Genomic DNA, 25,794 nt, shown 5'->3' on the forward strand with positions numbered 1-25,794 from the left:
AAATGGTGGCCGAAGAGGGCCACCCTTCACGATGGAGGGACTCTCCATGTATGAATCATGTTCAGTTATTTGCATTTAGGCACCTTTACTTTCATCACGTCTGTTTAATCTCACACTGTATTTTATTGCTGTCTTGGTATCGCGCTCTTGGAGCTATAAGCAAAAAAGGCCTTTTTTAATTAGACTGAACTTGAGGAACTGAGTAACGTGCATATGTTGGTGTGTATCCGTACGCAGAAAACTGAACTAAATTGTCGTGCTCTTAAGGTAAATGGGAAGTGTGGATGGCTCAGGTGTCGTCTGTGGAGGAAACACGGTTTGAACACATACCATCTGCTGTGTTACGTGGAGGGCTCTGCATAAGTGCTGAGCAAGTACTTGGGGTAGGGCTAGGTGACCTCCAGAGGTCCCTTCCAACCTAAGCTAGTCTATGACTCGGTCGGTTGCTTACTGCTGGCCTTTCGTTATTTACTTCCCCTTCAACGTGGCTAAGCAAAGCGATGCAGTGCGGATTCCTGCAGTGCCTGGCTGTGCTCGGATCCATCCCACCTGAATTTGCGCGCTTAACTGAGTCATCCGAAACGTAGCACCCTGAACTCTTGCCTTAGTGAGGCATAGGCATCTTCTGGAGGGTGGTTCAGATAAATAGTAAGTAAGTATTGAACAGCTTCAGTTAAGTACATAAATTAATTGGGGTGAATCTGGGCCTGAATGTCTAGAAGCAGATTTGTAAGGAAATTAAACTTTTCTGCTGTAGTAAGTGAACAATAGTTGGGGCTTGGACTAGATCCAGCATCGTTCATTGTAGAAGAACATCCTTCTGTAGTTCTGTGTATCAACAACGGCACCAATTATAAATAAATTGAGTACAGGTTAACAGGAGACCTCCAAGAAGACTTTCAAGCCTAGGAGATTTCCCTTAAGCTTATACTAACTGGCATCATTTCTAGGTGTGCAGAGAGTTAGGCAAATCCATTGAATTTTGTGAACTCAGGCTGATTTTAGGGGGAAAAAATTGTGCGTTCCTCTGTCTGTCTACTTTAACATCATGTTTTTTTAAGAGTCTGCCTCCGGTGTCCAACTATCCTTTTTGTTTCTATATAACCTGAAACATCCCAACGGCTTCTGGTTCTGATGCTGATACGAGATGGCCAACGTTTATGCAAAATGCTTATTAGAGGACTTTCAGTGGAAGTAGGACATTAAAACCCAATATTCGATGAATGATGGCATATTAATGTGTGCGTGTATCAGCAGAGAGGATTGTGTTTTCACTGTATAAACGGAAACCAGTTGAATGAATGCGACACGTAGGCACCACAAAGGTTCAGACTGTCTTTGGAAATACTATGGAAACCTCACTGGAGTAATTCGGTATGAATTCCAGTTGGATTTATCTAATTGTTGCTCTTCAATGAAATATATGGCTTTTTGCCAATAATATATGAAGAAAAAGAAAGACCATGTTTGCTTTTCATTTTCAGGTATCAGAGTTTGTTTTTTATCTGTATATGCAGCTCTAACTATAAATGCTTTATAATTGGTGGTTGTTTCTCCTAAGCTGGAAAAAATGACTTTTGAAAAGGGATATTCTTTTCATTGTTTTTCTAGAGCTAAAAAAAAGAAAATCGTTTTTTATGCCTAAGTTGATGTTTTCTGGAACTCTGCATAATGCTGTTGAATGTGCACAGGGAATGAAAAGTCTTTAATTAAGCAGATGCCAATGGGTGCAAAATTTAAAGGCCCATGCTGAATGACCCTCATCATTAATCCTAAAATCAATATAAAGCGTTAGATTGTCTAATGACTTCTAGTCATTTACCTTTCCCAGATGAATTTGGTGTCTAGGTCCCATGATAATTAAGGGACCTGCAGCACTTCAATTTTTGGAGAAAAACGTAATTAAATTGAAAATGTAGAGATCAAAACTGCAATAATTACTGAAGATTATGTTTTTTCACAGCTGGCTGGAGCCAGAGATATTTAAGGGAATAGGTGATACCTGGACTTCCCTTGTATTTCAGCCAATGTTTTAGAGAATTCAAAAAGCTAAAAGCAGAAGAGCAGATAAYGTTCAACCAGAATTCATGAATAAGATCAGCCTTGGGGTGCAAAGTGTGGAGGAATTAAACAGCAGGCTTTATAAGGCTAAAATAACAAAACCAGGCTGAGGAATGGGCGCCTGGAGTGAGATTGCCCTTGGTCTCTGAGATGAATTAAGTATTCTGATTTACCCCAGGGAAAATGGCAGAACGCCGTCATTTTTCACGGAATGCCAAATTTTACTTTTTCATTTTGGAGCTATCAGAGATGTGAACCACGAGAATTGCTTCTCTATCCATTTAGATGACCTTGCCATGTGTGTGAGAGGCCTTTTATTTTGAAGCTGTGTTTAATGTATTACTACAGTATGCGGGCCGTTCCCCCCGGCACCTGCCTGAGGAGCTGGAGGACTGAAATAACTGACTCTCAGTCCTGCAGGATGCAAGCTCTGAATGCACGATATTAAAAAAAAAAAATGTTTTTTTTATAGCTGTTGCAGTGATATGTATTGCTCGCTGCCAAATTCTCCCTCATTTCCTTGTGCCATTGAAGTGAAGGGACTGAATACGGAAAACCTTAACTCGGCCTGTCCCCATGCCATCAATTAGAATTTTGAGGATTAATTAAATTGAGTCCAAACGAGCTCAGCCTCGGTTATTCATAGCGAGAACCATGAACCGACAATTAGTTTTGACAGGTATTTGGTTGAATTTGAAAATCTCCCTCAGGGTATTCACACTGTATTTCTGTTTTCAATTAAGTTCTGCTCTTGCCAGTACTCAGCCATGTATTTGATAGCTGACTTAAAAATAGGGCCAGAGCCTCCCCATTTCATGTGAACTTTCCCCAGTGGCTTAATTGGATACAGGGTCAGAGGACATTCAGATTTCAGGTCTTCTCATGGAAAGTCAGTGATAAACTTCACGGTTACTTGCTCATTAAAACACAGTTTTATTAAACCACATTCTGTTAGCTTTCAGACCTGAACCTAGTGATAAGAGATATATTTGTGTAATCAAAAGGAAAAGTAACACTCTTCCGTGAATACGGGGATGTGACAAAACGCAGCAGTACTTCAAAGTGCAGTTTGTCAGTGGGATGCAAAGAGGACATGCAACTTGGGAAGGTTGTCAAAGAAAGTTAAGAAACAAAGTTTTGTGGGCAAAACTTAGGAATGTATTTAACAGGATATACTTTTGTTACAAAAAGGAAAGAAAGGGAAAATATTTAATGTCACACTAGCATGTGATGATGACCTTTCCCATACTGGCTATCTAAATTTCATAACGGGGCTTTTCTTCTCCAGGRTATTAGGTTGCAACGCTCTCAGATGCTCAGAGCAGGTTGGCTCGTGCCCTAGCCTAACCCGGGCCTGTCCTAAAATTGACAGGGACGGAAATGCTTTCTTTAGGATCTTTAGCCTGACTGATTGTTCCTGCATCTTGTGCTGGTGTTGCATATCCGGAGTCATGCCTGGATGCTCTGGCTCTCTTGCTTCCATCTCCCAAGCAGAGAAGCCATTCATAGCGCACCCGAAGATCCCCACCAGGAAGTTTAAATCCCTGCAATCTCCATTTCTCACATTCAGATCCTGAGCCTTTCTTAAAAGAAGTGATTACTAGTATTGAGTAAATTGTTCTTGTGAGCCAGACATAACTCTCAGGGTAAAAAAAAATAAATAGGAGTATAGCATGGGGGACTGAAGCTGAAGCTCCTTCCCTGGAATTTCCATTCATGCCACAGTCTGTCTGTAGCCTTTTCCTTAAGGAAAGGAAGAGCCTGTGGTTGGCGGTAGGAAGTGCCACGGCTCCATGTCCTGGGATGGCTGCACAAGCCCGTTTGCAGCAGTGGGAAGGGGATCAGAGCTGTTCATGAGAAGCTGCTGCAAGCGCCTGTCCAGCTGGCGCTGCATCTCTGCTAAGCTGTCCCCACCATCCGTGGAGTCAGCAGGGAGGCTAAGAAACAGCCTGACTTCTAAAAGACAAGGACAAGAAACAAATAATATTTATATCATGTTGCTGTCTCTCTGATACTGATTTTCTACCTGCAGTATTTCTGAAGTTACCTGAAATTGGTGCTTTAGTGTTCCCCTTGAGATAAGAACGATACCACTTACAGACATAAGGAATGTAGCAACTACTGCATTAATTCATCTTTGTAAATAACTATTACTAAGCTCTACAATTCAGATCTTTACAAATTTAAGAAAAAAAAAATCCTTTGGAAGGGCTTTTCTTATTTTAGATCCTGTTTGTAGATCTCAGCATAAGCAAAAGTTCTTGCAAAGCAGTGAGACTCTTCCCTGACAACCTCTGTCCCAGTCATGCATGAGAGAGAGAAAATTATGTAGAAGTGAAATGGCTCTCGTGCACAGCCTACAATTTCTGTGAGGTTTAATTACAGCCCGACTACTTTTGTCCTGGCAGAGGTGTCCAGCGTGAAGGATGCAGAGGACTTTTCCTTGTCGCTTCTGCAGACTGGACAAACTTACACCATTTTACCTGCTTGCCTAGAGTGCTTCTCCTGGCTGGTTAGAGGTACAGCCCTCTACGTACCTGAAGAGGGTTCAGAAGGCTTTCTGGAGGCTTTGGAGCAGCTCCCTGAGTCAATGAAATGGCCTCCAAGTGGATGGGTGACCTCTCACAGGAGAAGCCCCGGCAACATATCGGTGATAGGCCCAACAGAAATTAGACTACTAAGCTTTTATAGTTGCTCCTTTTGGCTTCCCTGGCTTACCATTTACAGTATGGGCAGGAAACACCTGACCCAGCCTTCACRTGAAATTGTGGAAATGACAACTCCAGGCCAGTTTGGCTGGATCCTGCCAAGATCCTGCCAAGGCATTTGCAGGAATGAGTATGTTGCTACTGAGTTGTAATCTAGCAGCCCATGAAAAAACACTTGAGAGCTGATTTAGATCATAAACCAACAGGAAATCCACAGACCTCACAGCTTCTGCCTCTTGCAGAGGGCTGGCTATCCTTCCTTCCCTGGTAGTCAAAGTTGGCGTGGAGAGCGTGTGTGACCCTCCAAGGGAGAGTGCGTACGCAGAAACAGCAAGGGCCCTCTTCTGACGGCAGGCGGGCCGCAGCACAGGGTAATTGCTTGTTCCTTAGAAAACTGGGCCAGGGAACCCAAAAAGTTATCTGGTCTCAGTAATGGGAAAAGGAATACTGGTTCTGGGTTTGTTGGACAATTGTCTAGACAGGTGTTTGCCCCAAAAGAGCATTTTTTTCTGATATGCAAGAGGGGTAGTACATGCAGGTGGGCAGATCATCAGGGATTTTTGCCCCCAGATTCTAGCCAGTGTCACACGGACAGTAGATGAAAGCTGGGCTATGCAGCTGTGGAGTTGCTGAGGGCTTTGAGGCATGACTGGGGCTTGGCAGCTGCCTGCTTGGGGAGTCAGGACACTTGCAGAGTTCCCTAAGGGAGGAAAAGCTGGAAGAAGTCTTCTCTATCCCCGTCCAAAGGAGTTGGTCCTAACCTGACCAGGTGGGCCAGTTGTTTTCTGGGAAGATCTGTTACCGTTTTCTGGAAATGCTGCTGCACCAGAGGGGAGCAGAAGAGTGACATGAAGGTGAGCGAGGTTGTGAGGGGTTGTTTGGTGGGTTGGCTGGTTTGCTGGTTTTGCTCTCTGTAGGAAGGAGTTCCTCCCGTCTCACATTCCCTCTTTTCCTGTGCAGACATCGTATTCACTTGGGACCTCCCGACRTGCAGCGTCGCTCCAACTTGATTGTCAGATGGCTGTAGCGCTCTGACATTTCCGTATGCGTTCATGAGGCTGCTGCACAGATGAACTGCATATGTACACGGTGTTCAGACCGCTTGAGAAATCCTATGGCAACCCCCGTTAGGAGTAAATCAATGCATATCCTGGTTATGAAATATGTAATCACAGCATTCCTCTTGGGACATGAGAATCGCCAGCCCCTGCAACGTTCTGCAGTTTTTCCCTCCCATTCCTAGGTAGTCAATACTTTTGTGTTTCCCTAGCCTTTTTAATAGGATTGCTCATCTTCATCTTCCATCTTTGAGCAATTCAACAAAAGTTTTATACCCATTTGTAGAATTTATCTCTTTTTAGCTGTTTGCTGGTGATCCCGTGTGAACCCTTCTGCAGCCCTCCCCCAGTCCTCCAGGTAGGACTCGGAGGACCGTCCCAGGGACGCTGCGTGCTGAACTGCACCAGATGGGTGCCTTTCTCTGCAGACACCCACTTCTGCTCTGCGCTCAAAATAGCGTATTTTGCCCTGCTGGATTAGCCCTTTATATCTTATCATTTCTGCTGGAAAGCTACCATTATGCTTTTCACATAAGAGACCTGTGCAGGTTAATAATGTATCGTGATAAGCAGTTGTGCTTTGCATGCCTGTGTTGCCTTAGCTCAGCAAGCTGCATACACGTGAAGACTCACAAACCTCTGTTGCAGCAAGTATTTCAGCATTATTGTTTTGAAAATGTCTAAATTGGACAAGGAGAGGGCAAGAGGCTTTACAAAAAAATCATATGAAGAACTAGTGTCAAAGCTAAGACCGAATCTGGTGCTCAGACCATGGAAAAAAGAACTTTGTCACTAGTTTTAACTCATTCAAATTTTCTCCTTTTGTTGTTCTTTTTGTGTGGCGATGACGGTGTTCAATCTTTTGCGGGCAGCCAACATACTTGATGCTATTTCCTCTCCCTGCAGAGCAACAGGGAATTAGCTACATCTGAGTGACCTCTGGGCAGCTCCTGATATCAGCATGTACATTAACATTATTTAAAATGGAATTTTTTTTKAAATATTCTGGAGATTTAGTTTTTATTCTGAATCTTAATAACCTAATTACTTTGAAATTGTTGTGCCCTTTGCTTTATGAACTCTTAATCATAAGGCTCTCAGGCAGATATCGTTTAAGTAATCAGCATCAGTATCATCAGTAATTAAAGTGATAGCCAACTACAGGTGCTGCTAACTGCTAATCAATTAAATGCGTTTGTAATTGAAAACTTGATTGAAGTATTGATAGTTGCTTTTGATCTCTGGACCTGTAAAATGGTGGTTGGTTTTCTTAAAGTTGACTGAAATGCTTTACAAATTTGAAATGCATAGAACGGTTTGGGAAGGAGGGAGATGAAATATACTGTGAAATTCAACCTTTCCCTGCTTAGCTGGTGGGAATAAACATGGTACCGTAGACCAGATTTGGCTTGATGGGCTGTTGAGCGAGTGCATAGACTTTAAGAAGTTAATGAGTCCATGCACCTGTGGTCACTTGGAAACTGGAAGATTTGCATTAAAGGGAGGAAGAGCTGAGACCAAATATATGAAAGTTCATTGTAAGTAATTGCATTATTGACACAAGAATAAGTTAAAATGAAAAGGAATACGTTGCTGTGGTTATGGGAGCGTATTGTAGATAGGTTTTCCCATTACAATTTTTTTTTTTAAATGAAAACTTGTTAGCCCAGCTCTGCATGAGAAGTCAAAGTTTTGAAAGTTTTCATGAAGGTAAAATCTTAAAAAAAAAAAAAAAAAAAAAAGAGTATTTCAAGTGAATGACACTTCTCAGTTGCTTCAAAAGGCTTTGTTTTCAATCGTTTTAATCATTTCAATCATTTTGTTTCAATCATTTTACTTTAAAAAATTAGTATAAATTTTCTGAGAGGCACTTGAGGTGAGTTTCTTCAGATGTTCCTTGTTTCTCCACATTATCTATAAAGAGAGCCTGGYCTGTTAATTTTAAATGTTTAAAGTTAGGTGAGAGGGATCTCACCTTCATAGTTGTGTAACATTAAAATTTGATTAAGTGAGAAAACTGTTGGGCCAAGCAGTTGGCATTTATCAACAGAAAAATGCTGTTAGGTATGCTATTTTGGATGCCAGGTGTTATTCAGCTAAAAAGCGCTAGTTTTACTGTGAGCGAGTCTTCCCCAAATCTTTTTTAATTACATGCAACCAAACGTTGGAAGCAGCTGTGCTACAGAAGACTCTGTGGTGGCAGAAAGGTAGACGTCTCTGGTAGCAAATGAGCTTTTTTTTTTTTTTCCTTGTGTTTATTTTCAGAGCTCGCTGTTTTTTGTTTGTTTTTGCTCCTTTGGCACCGTAAACACATACTTGCTCGAGGTTCCTGGCACTTCTAAGCCTTGTATTTGATTATGTTTCATCCTCTCTTCAAATTAGTGAAGGCACCCAGAGGCAGTTTTATCCTGAAGTTTCTTCCCCTCGTATATCATAGCTATTTTTTCTTTTCTTCTTCTTTTTCTTCTTTTTTTTTTTTTNTAAGACTGTGGTAGTCAAATAGTTTAAGTATTTGATCATGCACTTTTAATATAAGAGCTGTTTGGAGACTTAGTTCAGAAGAGAGACACCCCGAGGAGAATGATACTGGCCAGAAAGGTCTTTACGTCTTAACAACCCTCACGGTTTTTTTCCTTATGATTGTCTTCACTTGGGAGTAAAAGTGGTTTTATGAAACACCGTGGCTGGGGACGTTAAAATCGCTCGTATCCAAGGCAACGGCCAACGGCCTCAACATGTCTTTGTAAGTTAATTTTCACTTTGGCACTGGTGGTGCGGCGGGAGCTCCTCGCCCGCGGAGCGGGTGGGATGTGGCGCGCAGGGGGCCGGGACTCTCCGAGGCCGGAGGAACGCGGTTTTTGCCTTAGCCGCGAGCCTTGCCCGTCGCTCGAGCGCGCGCAGCAGAGGGGTACGAGCGGGCGTTAACGACGGCGGCTTATTGCACCGCCGCGCTCGGCCGACAGCCCGYGGCTCCCGCGCGCTCGGAGGTCTTGGCCTGGCTCGCACGTGAAATGGGAAAGCTTGGCTGGACTGCTGCAAGGCCGCTTGCGCTTCAAAAAAATCAGGTTTGTAATCCGGAGGAAACGGGTGCTCCCGGGGTACAGCTGGGTCCTCATTGCAAGGCCCGAATGTCGAGCGGGGTCGTTGGAGCCGCCGGTGAGGGCCAGTGGTTTAGCCCAGAGCCGACACCAGGAGTCGCGTTGCTGGAAGCCTCGTAAAAGACTAGAACGGGTTGGGAAAGTGGATGCAAACCTCATCCCTTCTGCTCCTCCTCTTGCCAAATATTATGTCTGGCATTAATTAAAAAATAACTCCTGAAGAAGCAAATTCTGTCCTCTTCAAGCACTGGCACTTTCACATACATATATATGTATAACACTATCTAAACCTTTTTTACTTTAAATAAATCTAAAATCTAAAGCGGCTGAATAATATCCTTTAAAAAACAAAAAAAAGTAGTTGCAAGAGCAAGTGATTGTAGTCACAGTTAGGGTGGAAACATTCAGTGTTGCATTAAATGGTGGTGGTTCAGATGGCCTTTTCCAATAACTGGTCTTAATTTGTTCTCCCAATGTATTGAAAACAGATGACTTGAAGCCTTTCAAAATCGGACATCCTCATGGTATAGAAAGCGTTGTACAGAATCTCCATAGGTGTGATTTCAAAATAGGTTTGATTTTGCATATAATGTTAGTATAGTCAGCTTCTGTGCCACGTGCAAAGTATATACTACATATTTCTTGGGAATACATCCCCTCTTTCAAGAGGGAACTCATACAGAGCAAAGCATCAGAACATTAAGCACCCTTTACTTTACCTCGTGATGCTTAATTTCCTGGTGAAAACTATTATTTTTGCAGTTATGCCAGGCTTAGCACGTCTTACTGCACAAATGACATGTGGATTTTTCATGTTTTCAGGCCACATGAAAACATTTACTCAAGAGCTTAAGCACTAGCTTACTTTAAAATATACCTGAGGATTTTACTTATTTTTTTTAAATGCTCTCTTTCTAAGCGTCTCTGAGCCCTGCTGTTTTTCAAAACATACCTGATTTGGGAAATAATACTTTTTTTCCTTTTTTTCCTTTTTTTTCCTTTTTTTTCTTTTTTTTCCCCCCTATGAGGGAGCTGTTTGAGCAGTGTTGATTTAATTGTTAGCAGAACCCGAACCTGAACGCCTCTGAATGCGGAGTTCGCTCGCAGGAGATTGCTGAGGCCAAGATTAATTAACAGCAGTAAAAAAGYGCCCCAGTTAGATGCTTGCATGAATTTTGGCAGGCAGTGAAAGGCTCGTTCTCGGAGGCGCGGGACGACTCCTGCATGCTGGCAGATCATTAGGAGCGCTTCTGGGGGATGTATCACTGCATTAGATGTTCCTGGGCTGACGTACGTGGCTGGTTCCTGCGTTCCTTATTAAGCATGAAGGATGAGTTAAACGGGTCCCAAACTTTCTACTGAGTGCACTGGGGGCTTGTAATTATTTGTAACTGCGTCTCATGCAGTACATTGTTTTTCTGGCTACAAGCCTTACTTCTGACAGGTGCAGTTTATTTATGCTAGTATTTAAATTTTAATTTCTTCAAGCCTACAGTCCTGTTCTAGCTTGCAACCTTAGTAGGAGAGCGATTGCCTTCTGGATGTATTGAAACCACTGATACTTTGGAGTTGTTGTTAATAATATTTAATATGTGTCGCCACAGCATTTTATAGACCTTAGGTATCTCGAAAGCCAATTGCTAATACTAGTAATCTGTGCAAATACCTGTTCATGAACATGTATGTCCAGAGGACTAATGACTAAAATAAACTGACAGATAGTCTTTGGTGGACATGCAGAAACTTTGATTTGATGAGATGTATAAGTTTTCGGATGGTCCCCATTTCTGATCAACACAGAGCTGATATTTCAATTCTTCCTTGCTCTGTTTGGGTGTCTAACTAAGAAATCATGAAAATGTGAGAATAAAAATCTCTTGTGCTTTTGGAAACTATGGAAAAGATTGTGAAGATTCAGCTCAGGCTTAGAACAGTTGGGTCAATACCTGATCTCTCTGGAGAAGTTTATCAAATACAGCTGAAGTGGCAGGGATCGTGCCGTGTAGTTTGCAATCTGTAAAGAAATAGCCTTTAGAGAGCTGGTGTCACATAGATGTTCTCCTCCTCCTCAATAGGACCATTATGAGACGTCCGGCGCGTTCATGACTCTGCATGAGGGCAGCGCGGGTGCCGGGTGTACCCGCTGCCGTTGCAGCAAGTCCCGTGCGGGATGATTTTCTTAGGGTGCAAGGCAGGGCCACACTCCCAAGAAAAGAAGAATCATTGTGGCAGAACAGTGGTGGCAAGCAACCTTTTACAATACTTTTCCACATTATGTTTCAAGAAGCACTAAAAGGTTCATAAAATCAGCTTGAAAGTTGACTTCATTTTATGGTTTCCTTAGGAATCCCAGTACAATTGAAATGAAATATTTTCATTCTGCTAGTTGCCCCCTGGATAAAATGTGAAGGATTAGAGCAGTAGTTATTATGTTCTCTCTTAAGCAGAAGAAAGGACAAGAGGCCCACCAGAACCTCAGTCATTGATTTTCCTGGAGCAAAGGGTCGCATGTTAAGTACTATTGATAAAAAGCATCGTTGTGGTGTCCATGGAGACCAGGCTGAGGTGAAAGTGAACCGCTACCATTATAGCGACAGCTTTAGGTAGGTGTATAAAAAACCTGCTTTTTCTCTAATCGTACRGAAGATCTTATTTATTCTACCTTGAGCACGGGCTCAAATCCGCTGCTCGTGTGCCGTGCGGGGAAATGGAGCACTATTGGCTTCAAGGAAGGGACAAGGATGGTTGGGGTCTTGTAAAACCTGCGCAGCACTTGGAGGTGTCACGGCTCCAAGTGCTTGGATGCCTGTGCTGGAAGTCTTTCCCCCCGCCCCCCGCCTTAAATTAAAGTGTCAAATTCAGACTAGAAATAGGGCTTAATATTTAAATAGTGAAATTCATTATTTGTGGAGACAACCTGACAGGAACTGCTCTGAGCTGTCTGTCACTGCAGTCGGAAAATCGAAGTGGGGTCATTCTTAAGAGCTCTCCTCCGGTTTAAATGGGAGGCTGCGTGAGGTTTTGCCGATGAAGAAAGCAGCTCCAAATGGTGGATGCTTATTAAAAAAAATGGCTAATGTGACCTGTGCTCACTGATCGCTTAGCTGCAATAGTTCCTTAATCCGTAAAAGCGATGAGCGTGTCAATGTCCCAGGCAGCTGTGCACGTGCTCTGCTACGTCCCCGTGCAGCAGGCCTTGTCCTCTGCTGCATTTGGACACCAACTTTTGGCTGCTGCTTTAGCTGTAAAGTTCCTCGGTGCCTCAGACAGGTTTCCTTGGGCTGGGAGCTTCCTCTCTGGCTCCTCGGGCCTCCTGCACGCTTCTTGCATCTCCGTAGACTGGGTCTGCTCCTCTTCCTCAGCATCTGGAGCCAGGAGTGCCGCCATGGCCCACCCTCCCTTCTCAGACATGCCATTTGCCTCCTCGTCCCTCCTCGCTGGGAGCGTTTGGCCAGGGTCGTGCAGCAGGAGCAGCAAACCGGCACGGGTTGCAAAGGGAATTCGAGATCAAGCGCGTGCTTTGCTCCCGGGTGCTGTGAAAGYGCACCAGATTGCCTTGAAAAGGGGAATGTGTGTGGATGGCGCTAGCACGCACATCCCCCGGGAGGCTCTGGAGGTGTCAGGGTGCAGAAAGGCAGGATCACCCCTGCTGGATCGGGCTCTGGCAGGGAGTGCCACCAGCTCGCCCAACCTGGTGGTGAAACAGCTTAAGAGACACTAGAGCCAGTCCTGCTTTCTTATACAGGTCCAATATAATTGCACAATATAGAGGTCTCTTCCCCRGTTGCTGGTGGGCCTCACCGAGGGATTCAAGCACGCCGGTGGCAGGTCTGGTCCTTAATTACAGTTCCCTTTGGCCAGAAGTTCTTTGTTTGATCAGATCCTGGTCCAAAGAGCGCTTCCTCTGAACACAACATGATCAACACTGTTGTTAGCCCTCCTAGAGAGCAAATCATTCCCTTGATGCCTCCTAGCTGGTTTAACTCATGTGGAGCTCAAAAATCATGTTTGTTTTAAATACATTGACAAAACGGAGGCTGTGGTTTGGAAACCCCAGTGGGACACACGACAATCCAGAAATTGTGACCAGAACGGTCAGATCCAGGTCACCAGGATGTCTTCCCAGTTATGGGATCTCTTTTGAGATTTGCTCGTTGTTTTTATCAGCTGTTTAATTTCTAAATTTCCTATAGGCAGCACTTTGGGTGAATGCAGGAGGCAGTTGGTGTTAATGCCTTTTCCAACTTGAGACCAATGTGATTTTGTCTCTTCCAGTGAGATTTTTTAGTCTACGCGTCATTCCTGCAACTAGCTACCTGCACGAGCTGCACAACAGGTCCATGAAGGCCTTCCCATCCCTCCGTTTCTCTGTCATTTCTTCTTTTTTTTTTTACCTCCAACTTCTTGGGATGCTCCTGGGTTTAGTATAAATAACTCTATGGAGTCCTGTTATCACCTTTTCACAAAGTACRGTGCCAGCACTTCTTACTCTTCCGTCCTGTTTAGGTGAGTGTTGTGGGTGGAGCTTCAGACGAGCTTTTCTTGTTCCCTGAAGAAGGGGCAGCAGGATGGAGCTGCTCTTCCCTCCCCTCCTCTGGGGAAGTGCCCAGATGCTCTGCTCTCGGAGAGATACCAGAGAAACCGGGCAGTGGCTGGTCAAAAGTGGCTTTTTTTCATAGCTGGGCTGGATTACACACAAAAGCTGAAGTCCCCATGGGCATGATGAGAACTCAGCACAGCATGGTGCAGAAATTAGAAGCGCTGGGAGTTCTCCAGTATCGAACAATGAGTTACACGTAGATGTGTCCTCAGAGCTGTCAACAGAAATATGTTTTAAAGCCACTCTCTGGGCGTTTGCATTCTCCCATAAACATTTTATGTGTAGGCAATTTCAATATGCAAAGTGACCAAATCTGTTTTTAATACAATCACTTCTTGAATTGAAAAATGGAGTTTGTTCTGCCCTAATGCAGAAAACTCGACATTATTTTACTCAGCATTGAAAACTTGAAGTATTGATTTTGAAATGCAYAATTGATTGTAACAATAAATCACTAGGCAACATATGCATGAAAATTGATTTTGCTATTGCAATAATTAATTTGAAATGTGCTATAACATATTTATGCAGGGACTAAGCAACTCCATAATGGTAATAAATTGTATTTAGTCAAAAACTATCCACTGTGAGGCAGTCAACTTTTCTTTGTCCAAAAATGTGCAGTGTAGTGCTGTAGAAGACTATGTAGATACATTTGTGAGGCATTGCTCTGTAAGATACCCTTAATATCCTGAATACCTTATATTCTGCTGAGTAAAGACTCTCAAAGGATTGGAGACTTGCAAAGAACAGCTGGGGCCCAGATTGTTTTAGGAAAGAAATATTCGTGTTGTACAATATCAGCTCCCTTATCAGTCCAGCCCAGTAAATCTGGTGTTTTTCCTGGGCAAATTGGTAGAAACTGTAATAAAGAATAGAATGAACAGACATATGGATGAACATGATATGACGGGGAAGAATCAATACAGCTTTTGTGGAGGGAAGTCATGCTCCACGTACCTATTAAAGTCCTTTGAAGCAATCACTGAGCACATGGTGAGGAGATCCAGTTGATATCGTTGACATGGATTTCCAAAAGGCTTTTGATAAGGTCCCTCACAAAAGGCTCCTAAAGAAATGAAGTTACTGCAGTGCAAGGGAAAAGATCCCTTCAAGAACAGCAACCGATAAGGTAGCGAACAAGGGATGGGAATAGGCGTGGGTTTTTCTCCAGCGAGGGATGCCGGCAGCACAGTCGCACGGCGCTGGGGTCCGTGCCACTTAATGCGGAGGAGGAACAGTGAGGAAAGAGCATTTAGCTACTTAGCATAGCAAAAGTGAAAGCTGCCTGCTAAAAGCTGCGGTAAGACCTCACTGTACCGACTGGGAGATGAAAGAGGAAATGAAATTCAGCGTGGTCAAATGGCAAGTGGTGCAGAGAGAGCCTAGGCACTTGCTGTCCGTACCTGCTGATGTGCACCGGCCACTGCTGTTCAGGCAGGAGATCTTGCTGTTAAAAGTCTGCAGCAGGAAAAATAAGTTGAGTGCTGGGATTTTCAGAAAATGAGCCGAGTGCAAARGAAAGCTCTCATTGCACTGCTGCATACCCCCCTGGCGCAGCCTCGTGCCAACATGGCGCTGGACCTGCCTGCCCGCTTCTCCAAGGGCGCAGCAGCAGCAGAAAAGGTACAAGGAGAGGTGGCTGGAGGGGTCCAATATGTGGACTGGCTTCTGTAGCGGTAGGGACAAAGTTCCTGCGGACCTTGGAGCCAAGAAGAGGCAGGAATACGGCAGTGGAAGAATGTACCAAGAGACATCCCGAAGCAGTGGTTTTGGTTCGGGCTATTAGACTGAGATAAGATCCTCCATACAACTTAGGCAAGACTCGCACTATTTAGAAAAAAGGAGTTATTGGTCTAGATCGTGTTCCTACTGACTGCTGAATGGTTCAGCTAAAATTTTCTTATGGGTTGGAATAAGCAGTAAGTCTCCTCCCAAAAGGTTTGACTTTCTTTGCTTTACGTTATAATGAAGGTGCAGGAATGTCTCTGCCAAAGCCTGCGGGATTAAAGTGGCACAAAATGGTTAGAACTGTTCAGATGGGTATTTTTATCCTGCGGTCAGAAAGAGGAGACTTTGGCACTTTGGGCTGATAAGTGAAATGAGTTATGGTGTCTGCTTAACCCCTGAGCTGACATTTATAGTACAGTGTCCTCGTGGCCTGTTGAAATGAGAAATTCCCGAAAAGGGCAAACATTTGCCGTAGACGATGCCTTGTCTGTATGGCCATCCGCTGGTATGTGCTGCCACTGAATGCATGGCTTTCTTCATACCATCGCTTGAGTCTTTTCCGATTTGAGTTGGACCTGTTCTGAAAAAAGTGACCAAGTTGAGTCTGTGTCGTTGTTAAAAAAACAAGCAAAAMCATGTTCTTCTCTTCTTTTTTTCTTTATAATTCCATTCATTTTATGTGCTTTAGCTCTGTCATTTCTTTGCAAAAATTTCAACATTAATATCTCCTCTGTTACAGAGCATCAAAGTGAGCTGGTTGCCTCCACCACCAGGTACACAAAATGGATTTATTACAGGCTATAAAATCCGACACAGAAAGACTACCCGCAGGGGCGAGATTGAAACACTGGAGCCAAACAACCTCTGGTACTTGTTCACAGGTCAGTGTTTGCTTGGTACAGCCTTGCAAGGTTTTGATGAATTAAATGCTTTGGGAATAAAATACACTTTCACTTCAAGGGAACATCGATTTCTTTGCTGGCAGGTAGCATTTATTGTGTTGTGCAAAGACAATCTTTATATTTTTTTACCCTATCTTTTCCTTAATGCTTTTACTGTATGTTTGTCTCCTAGATTTTATCATTTTCATTAGTGAATTTGAAGCCAAATTTCTTGTGTTCAGTAACTTAAGCCTCAGATAGTTTCTTAGCACACTCAATCAGCATCTCAGACTTCCTTATGGATGCAAAAATATCCATTTCCCCAGTTTCTTTTCCAAGATTTTAGATGGAAAAATATCTCCTCACAAAATAAAAAGTGCAGTAGTAGATCACAGCCAAGCTGTAATTGCAGTGAATGAGTAATCAGATCAGTATCATACGGGTAACAGTGAATTCTAATAAGTGAAAATTATATTTCATTTGGGTTCTTGCGGAGGATGTTGCCCAAGACAGAACTGAGAAAGCAGCAGAGCATCAAGGGTGAAAATTGAACTTTGTAAAAGTCAATGGCACCTTTGCCACTGAATTCAATATAACCATGATTTCACCTCAAATGTCCTGCACTGACCTGCCTTATATTTACTTTTAYGTATAGCAGTGTAACTTGTGAGAATTGAAAGTAATTCTGAATTGTGTGTCTCAGAATAAGTAACTTCATTTACTGTTTCGGAAGGAAAAGCAATATTTTATTTCTTAATTAAAGAAAAGCAAAACTTTTTGTACGAGGAGGACATTAAATATAGAAATCTCAACTTCATGGTGTTACCTGGGCTAATGGCCCCCGTACCTGTGGGGACCACGTGCGCGGGGAGATAACTAAAAGCTGCAGAACAGCAAAGTGGTTTCTGGGGGGAGATAGTGCGTTAAGCATTTTAGACCAGAAGGAAGGGATCTATCTCCTGGCAAATATTTTTAACGTAGAAATAACAATGAAAGTTGCTGAGAAGCTTGAATTCCAAGCCCAGCGCTGTGGGAAGCTGCAGCCTTTTTCGGCTGTGCGGGAACAGAACAGGTTAGTTTAGATTTAGGTTAGGCGATTTATTTTGTGTTGGCTCATGTCCTCAGCCAGCCCTCAAATCAGTTCCTCGAGGGCCGCTGGGGTCCCCGCGGGGCGCTCGTGGTCCCGGCCTGGCTGCTGAAGGGCCTGGTGTAAAGAGGCCTGGGAATACGTATTTTCGAAAGCAATTCAGAAAAATATCCAGACCTCATTATTACTTTCTGCATGCGTATATTGTGATTGCTGGAGACCGAGCTACACGGTTGTTCCAAATGGCTCTTTTAAATATTAACGTGTAGGCGCTTTAGATCTTGGTTGCAATCTTCTCCTTGGTAGGCAGGTGCTTTACAGGATAATAAGAACATCTGCAGCAGCAAAGGAGTTTAGAGATACCGGGAAGGTTTTTAAATAGCTGCTATCAATTTTATAGTAGGCTTCCATGTCAGCTAAATGTTAAACTGCTGTTTTTAATTTTGAATGTTCTTCTCCAGAGAAGGTTTGCAATTAAATGGAGCACTTTTTTCTGTGCTTTGTGGTCAGTATAGACTAAGCAAAAAGATAAATGTATATCCCTGCCTTAGAGACTTGAACGTTATGTGGCGAGTTCAGGAATGCTGCAGTAATGGTTTTCTGATGGCTTTAGCCACTGAGGAAAATGTCCGTTTCTGAATTCGTGCTCGTCCCATAATCTTGGCAGGACTTCACGCTTTCTTCTCTGAGCCCTGGAAAGCAAACCGTTCTGCAGCTGCTATCCTTGTTCCTATTCTGCAAATTTTATGCGTAAGAACAGAGTATTTGTAGATCCCTGCATTTTAAGAGTAGCGAGCTGTTATTCTTAAATGCGTAATTAATGGCTTAGTCATGTAAAAAAAAATTCTCCTTTTTTTACTAATTTGAATGTCACTAGTGTTATATGCATGAGCGGGCCCCAGGACACCAGGGCGGGAGCTGGGCGAGGGCTGAGCGGAGGTTTGCCACGGGAGCTGGTGTCCGGGGCCTTTCCAGGTGCACTCCTACGTGTTGCATCGCAGGTGGCAAATCCAGCGGAATAGTACTAGAAATTTCATTTTACAGAAAATCCGTTGCACACTTTGGTAATGTCGTTAATTGTTTTTTTTTCTTCTTTCTATATGATTTTATTTATTATTATTTATTTTATTTTTTTAATAGGACTTGAGAAAGGAAGCCAGTACAGTTTCCAGGTCGCTGCCATGACAGTGAACGGGACCGGACCCCCCTCAGACTGGTACACAGCAGAAACGCCAGAGAATGATCTTGACGGTAAATACATCTCTCTTAAAAGCTGTTTTCGCCCAAAGCCTTCTAGCTATAGCTGACAGGTGTCACCGCAGTCRTCCCCTAGCACTTTCACCAGCGTGCTGTCAAGGTGAGGGGTGAGATTCCCCGGATAAGAATAATAGAGGCTGTTGTCTGGTCCTTTGAGAGAAAGAGTGTTTCATGGTGCCCAGATTGCATGGCTTTCTGAGCAGGTGAAGAGGCATGGAAAAGAGGAAAAAGCTTCCTTTTTTTTTTTCCTTTTATTTACACAAAAGCTTTCCAGATTCCTTATTTTTAGTCTTGCTCTTCTTTGCAGCGTGTGTTGCAATTGCAAAAGTAAGCAACAATCTAACCTTGGAAATAACCACCCAATAGGTGTTTTCTTATACTTTTGGATCCCATATGCCTTCTGTTGTGTTTTCTTCTTATCACCAGGACCAAGGAGTTGGAAGCCTTTGTTGTAATGATTCTTTACCAGAATCTAGTTTCTGAGTTTCATGGCCATTTGAAATAATACCATGATGTGAATCTGTAACTTCATAAATCATAAACATAATCAAACAATGAAAATAATACCAACAATCTTAGCAATGCACTGAATAAATATTCACATATCTGAACTACTGTTTCCTAGCCTTTTTTGGCAGATGTTAGAAATTCAGGTTGGCAATGAAGCTGAATAATTAGTAAAAGATGATGGGATGCAGGTACCTGAAAACTGTGGGCTTTGTAAATCTGTGCAGATGCTGACACAAAAGGGGGAAAAAAAACACTGAAATGGAAGGGTTAGATAAAATGACTGAGATATTTGAGGAAGAATAGAAGGAGAGTAATGAAAAAGTCTACCAAAAAAATTAACTGGAGTGCAAATAAAATGGGATCAAAGAATCTGACAGATGGAAGTCATGGCAAAGCTACACACAACTGATGAGGAGCAAGTATGTAGTAGAAAGGAGATGAACAGAAAATAAGAGAACACTGATGAAAATGGCTATAATTTTTAAAACAAAATGAAGCACCTAGAAAGGATCAAAGGCAAGCTGGATGAAAGAATAAATAAATAATTAGTTTAAATGCACCGCAGTGCTTGATGCTGGCTTTGTTTTGGCTGAATGCGTTGCCTTATGATCTCAGAAGCAACCCTCGCAACAAATTTCTGCCTGTTTCATGTCCTTTCCATTACGTCCAAATGCGTTTTGCAGTAGAGCAGGAGTGACTGCTTGCATTACATGGCACGCAAAATTAGACAACCAGTACAGGTAGTTTCTCATCGGCATTTTAAATGAAAGATGACACCTTTAGAAGCATTGTAACTGTATTGACTGATGACAAGGTGCCGTGGCGCATGATGTTATCTTTCCAATTATGAATGGGCTAGACAGCAGTTTCAGAAATGATGTTGTGAAGGCGCCAGCAGCTGACTTTTCACTGTCAGGAGCAAAATGCAAGTTCTGAACCCACCTCAGCACGCAAAAAGAAAGTAACACATTTGTACACGTTTGTTTTAATTTGCATTTCGTACACATTAAATTCCTTTGAAGTTTTTGTTCCCAAATACATGTATGCGTGCAAAGATGTTAATAGAGTAATCACAGGAGACGCGATAGAAGTAGGCACACATGAATAAATTAAAGCAAAGACATTTTGTTCATGTATCGTATTTACATGCATTTGCATTTGCAATAGCGGTGAATTATCATAGAGAAGCTGCAACCGTCTGATGCTCGAATGCACGGCGTTGCATAATAGATACGTATTTACCAACAAGATACTTTGATAAACCCTGGGGAGAAATCTACTTATTACTGCAGTTACACAGAGTCCTGCAAGTGTCAGCTGAGCGGGAGAAGTGCTCTCGCACAGATTGCTAACTGCAATTCCCGCTCTGCTGTTAGGGCTGATGCAGCTTCTCTTGCTTTCGCTGGAAGCCGGCTTGGCGTAAGCAACACGAAGACAAACAGCATCCCGGAGAACTGCGCTAACTCCCAATGGATATTCATTTTAATTAGTGTGTTTTGTTAAAGTGATTAGAAATCCAAACATAGCTGCTTCCTCAAGGTTCCCTAGAAAGCTCGCGTGCCTTTACTGACAGCTGGGAAGTTTTTAAATATTTATTTTAAGCCTCAAATTTTGTGTTTAAAAAAAAAAGAACAAAAAGAAAGCAGTACTTTCCCCAAAGGGTTTGATTTAARCATCTTGAGCAAGGATGCAAGAGAAGCTCTGATCAAGTTTGTGAAGGTATCCTCCAGGAAAATGGGTTTAGGATGCTTGGTTTCTGATTACTGCATTGAACAGATGGAAGCTGTTACACATATTAGATAGTGATATAGTTTAACTTCAGCTCTAAATTAGTGCTTTAAGAGCATGACAGGCTAGACTGCTATCGCGTCGTAATTTAAACTGAAAAGCGACTGGAGAAATATGGGAACAAAATTGGATTAGTAAAAACGACCCTTCCTTTGTGCAACGCGCCTCTGTGAACGTCTAAGGAAATTGCTAAAGTGACCCAAATGGGAAGCGTTTTTTCCAGCTTGTCGGTGGAATTAGGGACCCGTAAGTAGTCCTGAACGTGGCAGCGGCGTCCCTGGGTGACCGACACGGGCGCTGAAGCCCTCAGCGGGAAACGCGGTTACGGATTTGGAGTCGGCGGGAGACGGCGGGGTTGTATAAACTCGTGCCGAAGGGGAGGGAGTACAAAAGGCAGCACCAAAAATCGGCCTTGTGGGCAGCTCCAGCGAGGACGGCCGAGCCTGCGCCCCGAGGTCTGGGCGGGAGGCTGGCGCGGAGCCGGGAGCGCCGCGGGCTTGAGCCCCGCCACGGTGGCACGGGAAGGACTTACCCGGTTAGACCTTTGGCCGTGCGTTGCGTYCGGCAGAGGTCCTTCCTCTGGAAAAGGGGATTCTCCATAAAGAGAACAGCAGAAAAAAAAAATTGGTAATAGTAGTAGTTGATTTTGCCTTTGCATTTTTGGAAGTGTAATGTACGGCGCAAACATTTAGAGCTGTTCCAGAGTAAGAAAAGCTTTTTTTTCCCCCAGAAACTGTTGGAAAGTAAAGTTAATTAAAACATAATTAAAAGCACTTAATATAGAGCAAACAGAAAGCTGAAGARAGCGAGAAAGATCTTGGATGTTGGGGGTTTTCTCAGCTGTCYCCTGTCTCAACAAATGCATTTTCTTCCCCAAATGGCCAATAACCCAGTGTTTATGAAACGTTTGAAAACTGCGTTAAAAATGTTGTTCACCCCAGCTTCATTTTAGAGGCCTGCTTCACGAGAAGGGAGCAAGAAGTTAAACTACTGTTTGCTTTTTAAAACAAGAAGTGGTGATTTTGCTCTGAAATGCATGAATCACATATTTGAATTGTCTGAAATAAATAATATGAAATGTTTGAATACAACAGTTGTAATCCAACAGCTGCCTGGAGGTATTTGAACTGCAATTGCAATCTGTGTTGTGTGAGATGTAAAAATTATCGTTTGAAGCCAGAAGGGTCTTTGAATATTCTGATACCGTTTGCCRCTTGACAATTGCTACTTTGGGGATGTTCAAGGAATTTCGGTATTGCCACGTTGTCCAACTTCTTATTTCAAGGCTGTAAATTGCTGCTTTATCTTTGGGTCTTGTAAGAAACACTTCTGTCATTTTGTTTTAAAAACAGCACGCTTCAGAAATAGCTATTCAAGTAACTTTTGCTTCTGCATTAAAGCAAAGTTTGAGGCTGGCATGGGGGTAAATGACAGCTTTATCTGACTCGCAGTGGCACTGCTGGTGCAATCTGTTTCTTCTGTTTGTGAGTAGCTGCTTTTCAGTGAATGTTCCTCAACCTTTAAACAAAACTAAGGTTTTGCAATTTTAAGAAGCTGAATGCAAAGGACTTCTAAAGTCGCTGGGTGTTTCACACTGGTGATGTACTGAGCAGCCTTCTCTGAAGATGCAACAGGTTTTTGCAGTACTCTACTGTGTTCATAAGAATTCATTTGAAAGCACATAAAATAGCAAGGACGTATATATGGTGCTGGTTATTGAAAAGTGTTAATTTTTCTTTTTATTGCCTTTTCCAAGGTTTACAGTGGGAATGCTTCACAACTGTAAAGAGTCTTTTGTTGGAGTTTACATCATTTTATACTGTTCCTAGCTCCTCTACCCTGTCCTTGTTGTCTTCCTTGGAAGCTTTCATCTATTATATTGCAAGCCTTTTTATTGGGGAAAAATAGTGACTTGTCTCTTTCTGCTCTCAAAAAGACAAGCTACTGTGCAGCTCCACTGAAGAGACTTGTGATATGGTAGTTATTGAGTAAACTCAAACAAACGGCATTTACTCATCTAATCTTTAAAGTATAAGTAGGCTAATAAAAGACAAAGTCTACCAAATAGATATCCCATGATTAATTAGTACTTAATATTACCTGGGAATACCTGTACATAAAATATCTCATTTCTGTTTTTACGTTTCTAAATGTTGGTGTGTTATTTAAAGCAGATTCTAAGCCAGGAGAGGCCTGTCCAAGAGTTAAAATTTCCTTGCTGTTTTCATGGGAAAGAGAGGTTATTGCCCAAATATACTAGTATATCTCTAACAAAGTCAACCTTTTTGTTCAATATTATAGTCAATCTGCGAGTCCAGGATAACTCATCTAGTCAGTTGTCAGGATCCTACTGACCTTGCAAATAGACCAGGGAAGATAAAAGGTCTCTAGCAATCCTCGAGCAGGTCATCTTTCATTTTCCTGCATAATTTCTTGTGTTCTTATGCTAAAGGTGGAAAGCACTAGGAGATACTCTGTGATTTCAGTGCTCTTGGAGGGGAAGAATGTAGCTCAGAAATGAAATTGCATGTGAGCTCTGCATGTAACTCTGGGGCACCTCATTGTTTCTTTGTACAAATGTTTTAATCTAAACTCAAACCTTATGAATAGTAAAGTTGAATGAGTAGAATATTAATTGATACTTTTTTTCTTTTTGAATCCCAGAATCTCAGGTTCCTGATCAGCCAAGCTCTCTTCATGTCCGGCCGTTGACAACAAGTATCGTCATGAGCTGGACTCCACCGCTGAACCCAAACATTGTGGTCCGTGGGTACATCATTGGCTACGGCGTAGGCAGTCCATATGCTGAGACTGTGCGGGTGGACAGTAAACAGCGTTATTATTCCATTGAAAATTTGGGTGAGTAATTGTTTTTATTTGTAATAGCATACAGAGGTTCCTCTGAGACTATGCTAGTTTGTAGGTTTATTTTTAGGCCRTCACTAATGCCTCCTCTCTAAGCTGTTTGATTAGGCTATTTCTATGTTGCAGTCTCAGGTCGTGATAGCACAGAGGTGTTTTGCGGTAGGTATCAGTCCCGAGTGATAGCTTGCGACCGATGTCTTGGTGGCGTTGTTAGACCATGTTGAATCTGAGGCTGCTAGCAACTGAGCTGTTATTGATACCGAGGTTAAGTTCAGACCGCATCCAGCTCCGGTATGTGTACGCAACGGACAAATGCAGTGAAGGCCTGTTTTAATACCAGGTATGCCAAAACATAATGTTACTGTTTCATATGGTGTTGTTTATTCCTGCAGCAAGTTATAATAACTCAAGCAGCAACTGTGGAGATACCTAGGCCAGGTGTCTTCTTCAAGCTCTACCTGTTGGCTCAAGAGACTCCCCTTCCAGTCGTTTCTCAGTAGCCTCTAACACTGCTAGTGCTTCCTCAAGACTGCCAGATGAGCTGGTGCTGGATTTCCTAGTCTTCTGAAGTCAGAATTAACCAGGTTGCTAAACCTATTGAAACTGTTTAAGCCCTTTGACTGAAGGGGATTATGGGGGATATATAGCTACCATGGATTCCAGCCCCTGATCTCTGAGAAAATGGTCATCTTTGGCAAAGAAGGACAACCAGCAGTGGATACTGTCCAAGCGTGGTAGGCTTTTTACCCTACATGGCTGTACCCAGAGGAGGATTCATGTCCAGGGGTCTAAGCTTTCGTTTCTGTGATTAGTCCAGGCTGTATTTCTAAGTTTTTGAGGCTCTTGTTTTCATTCATGGGTCTTAATGGAAATGTTAAAGCCCAGAAAACAGAAAAGAGTTGTACTGATCCCATAAGTGGAGCTTTAGTTTGCTAACCATGGAAAGGGTAAGCTGTGACAATAGATACCGTGCCATTGTATGTTTTTAGTCTAATGAACATCTATGAGCCTTCTGTGCATGAAGTTATCACCACTTGTCCCATCCCCAAGCTTCACGTAATAGCAGTAGGACCAGGCAGTAACAGCACTGGCCAGGGAGGAAGTAAGACTGACCTCTCATCGCAGGAGAAGGTAATTCATCTAACTAGAGTGAAGTCCATGCCTAATTTGTTCAAACTGCTGTTTGGAAAAATCTTTTCTAAACCTTTGGTCTTAGCCTCAAAACTCTGGGCGCTCTCAAACGTTTCAAATTCCCTTGATCAAGCGCTGGTGGTGTTCAGTAGCTCTTACTAAGTCTTACGTTCCCAGCACTGGCTCCCGATTCTGCAGAGTTATTCCCTGAACTGGCTCCCACCATGTTTGAACTTAATGGCAGTTGCAAAACTCCTACTTTTCATTTCCTTTTCATTTCTTCTTTATTTTTTTTTCATTTTCTTCTTTAGCACTTTTATTTTGGGAACTGTTTTTCTTTTTTGTTAAGTTTTCTGCTTAGTAATCTGGGAATGATCAGATATTACAGGAAGATTCATTAACTTGGTGTATTAAGGATGCACAGCTGTGCTAGCGATCTCGATTCCTTAGTGTCAGAAGTCTTGGACGCTCTCCATATAGTGCCGAAACTCTCTGATATCCAGGGTCGCTTATTTTGGTAATTGGAGTTTATAGCACCATGAAACTGCGTCATCCGACATTTTTTGCTGTTTTCTTGGGGAAAACTGGAGAGTAGACTAGAATAAACCGTTTTTGCTGTTGCTTTGTCAAACAGCTTCTCGATGTCTGGTTACCTCTTTCATGATTTAGGTACTTGCAGAGAGCCGTGCATAAGCTCTCCCAAATATTCAGAGGGCTCAAGGGGGCTGATTTGATAATATTTTGTGCAACTTTAAAGTTATTTTGCAAAAGCCTTCTAATAGGGTAACTATACTTGGCATTTGTGGAAAGATGGTGGTCTACTTTGGCTAATAAAGCTGTTTCTATGGATTAAAATGTTTTTTCTATATTCTTGGCTGTGCTAGCAGGCAGAAATACACAGGGAGTCCAGCAAGACAGAGATGTTTCACTAATTGCAGAAGTAACACTCGGACATCTAGCAAATGTCAAGAAACTGTTTTGAGCTGACCGGATATTTAGTTATAAATAATTCAGACACT

The 25,794-nt window shown here is 42.7% G+C and overlaps 1 protein-coding gene across 1 annotated transcript in view; it reads left to right on the plus strand.

Moving 5' to 3' along the window:
* DCC (DCC netrin 1 receptor) overlaps positions 1-25,794 on the plus strand; it is a 593,999-nt gene that overhangs the window by 474,814 nt on the left and 93,391 nt on the right. Inside the window, exons 13-15 of the mRNA XM_026092248.1 lie at positions 15,996-16,137; positions 18,365-18,475; positions 23,444-23,638. Of these exons, the coding sequence (XP_025948033.1) occupies positions 15,996-16,137; positions 18,365-18,475; positions 23,444-23,638 (448 nt within the window). The remainder of the gene's footprint in view (positions 1-15,995; positions 16,138-18,364; positions 18,476-23,443; positions 23,639-25,794) is intronic.

This window comes from Apteryx rowi, unplaced genomic scaffold (genome assembly GCF_003343035.1).
Source record: "Apteryx rowi isolate R43461 unplaced genomic scaffold, aptRow1 scaffold_95, whole genome shotgun sequence".
Taxonomy (NCBI): Eukaryota; Metazoa; Chordata; class Aves; order Apterygiformes; family Apterygidae; genus Apteryx; species Apteryx rowi.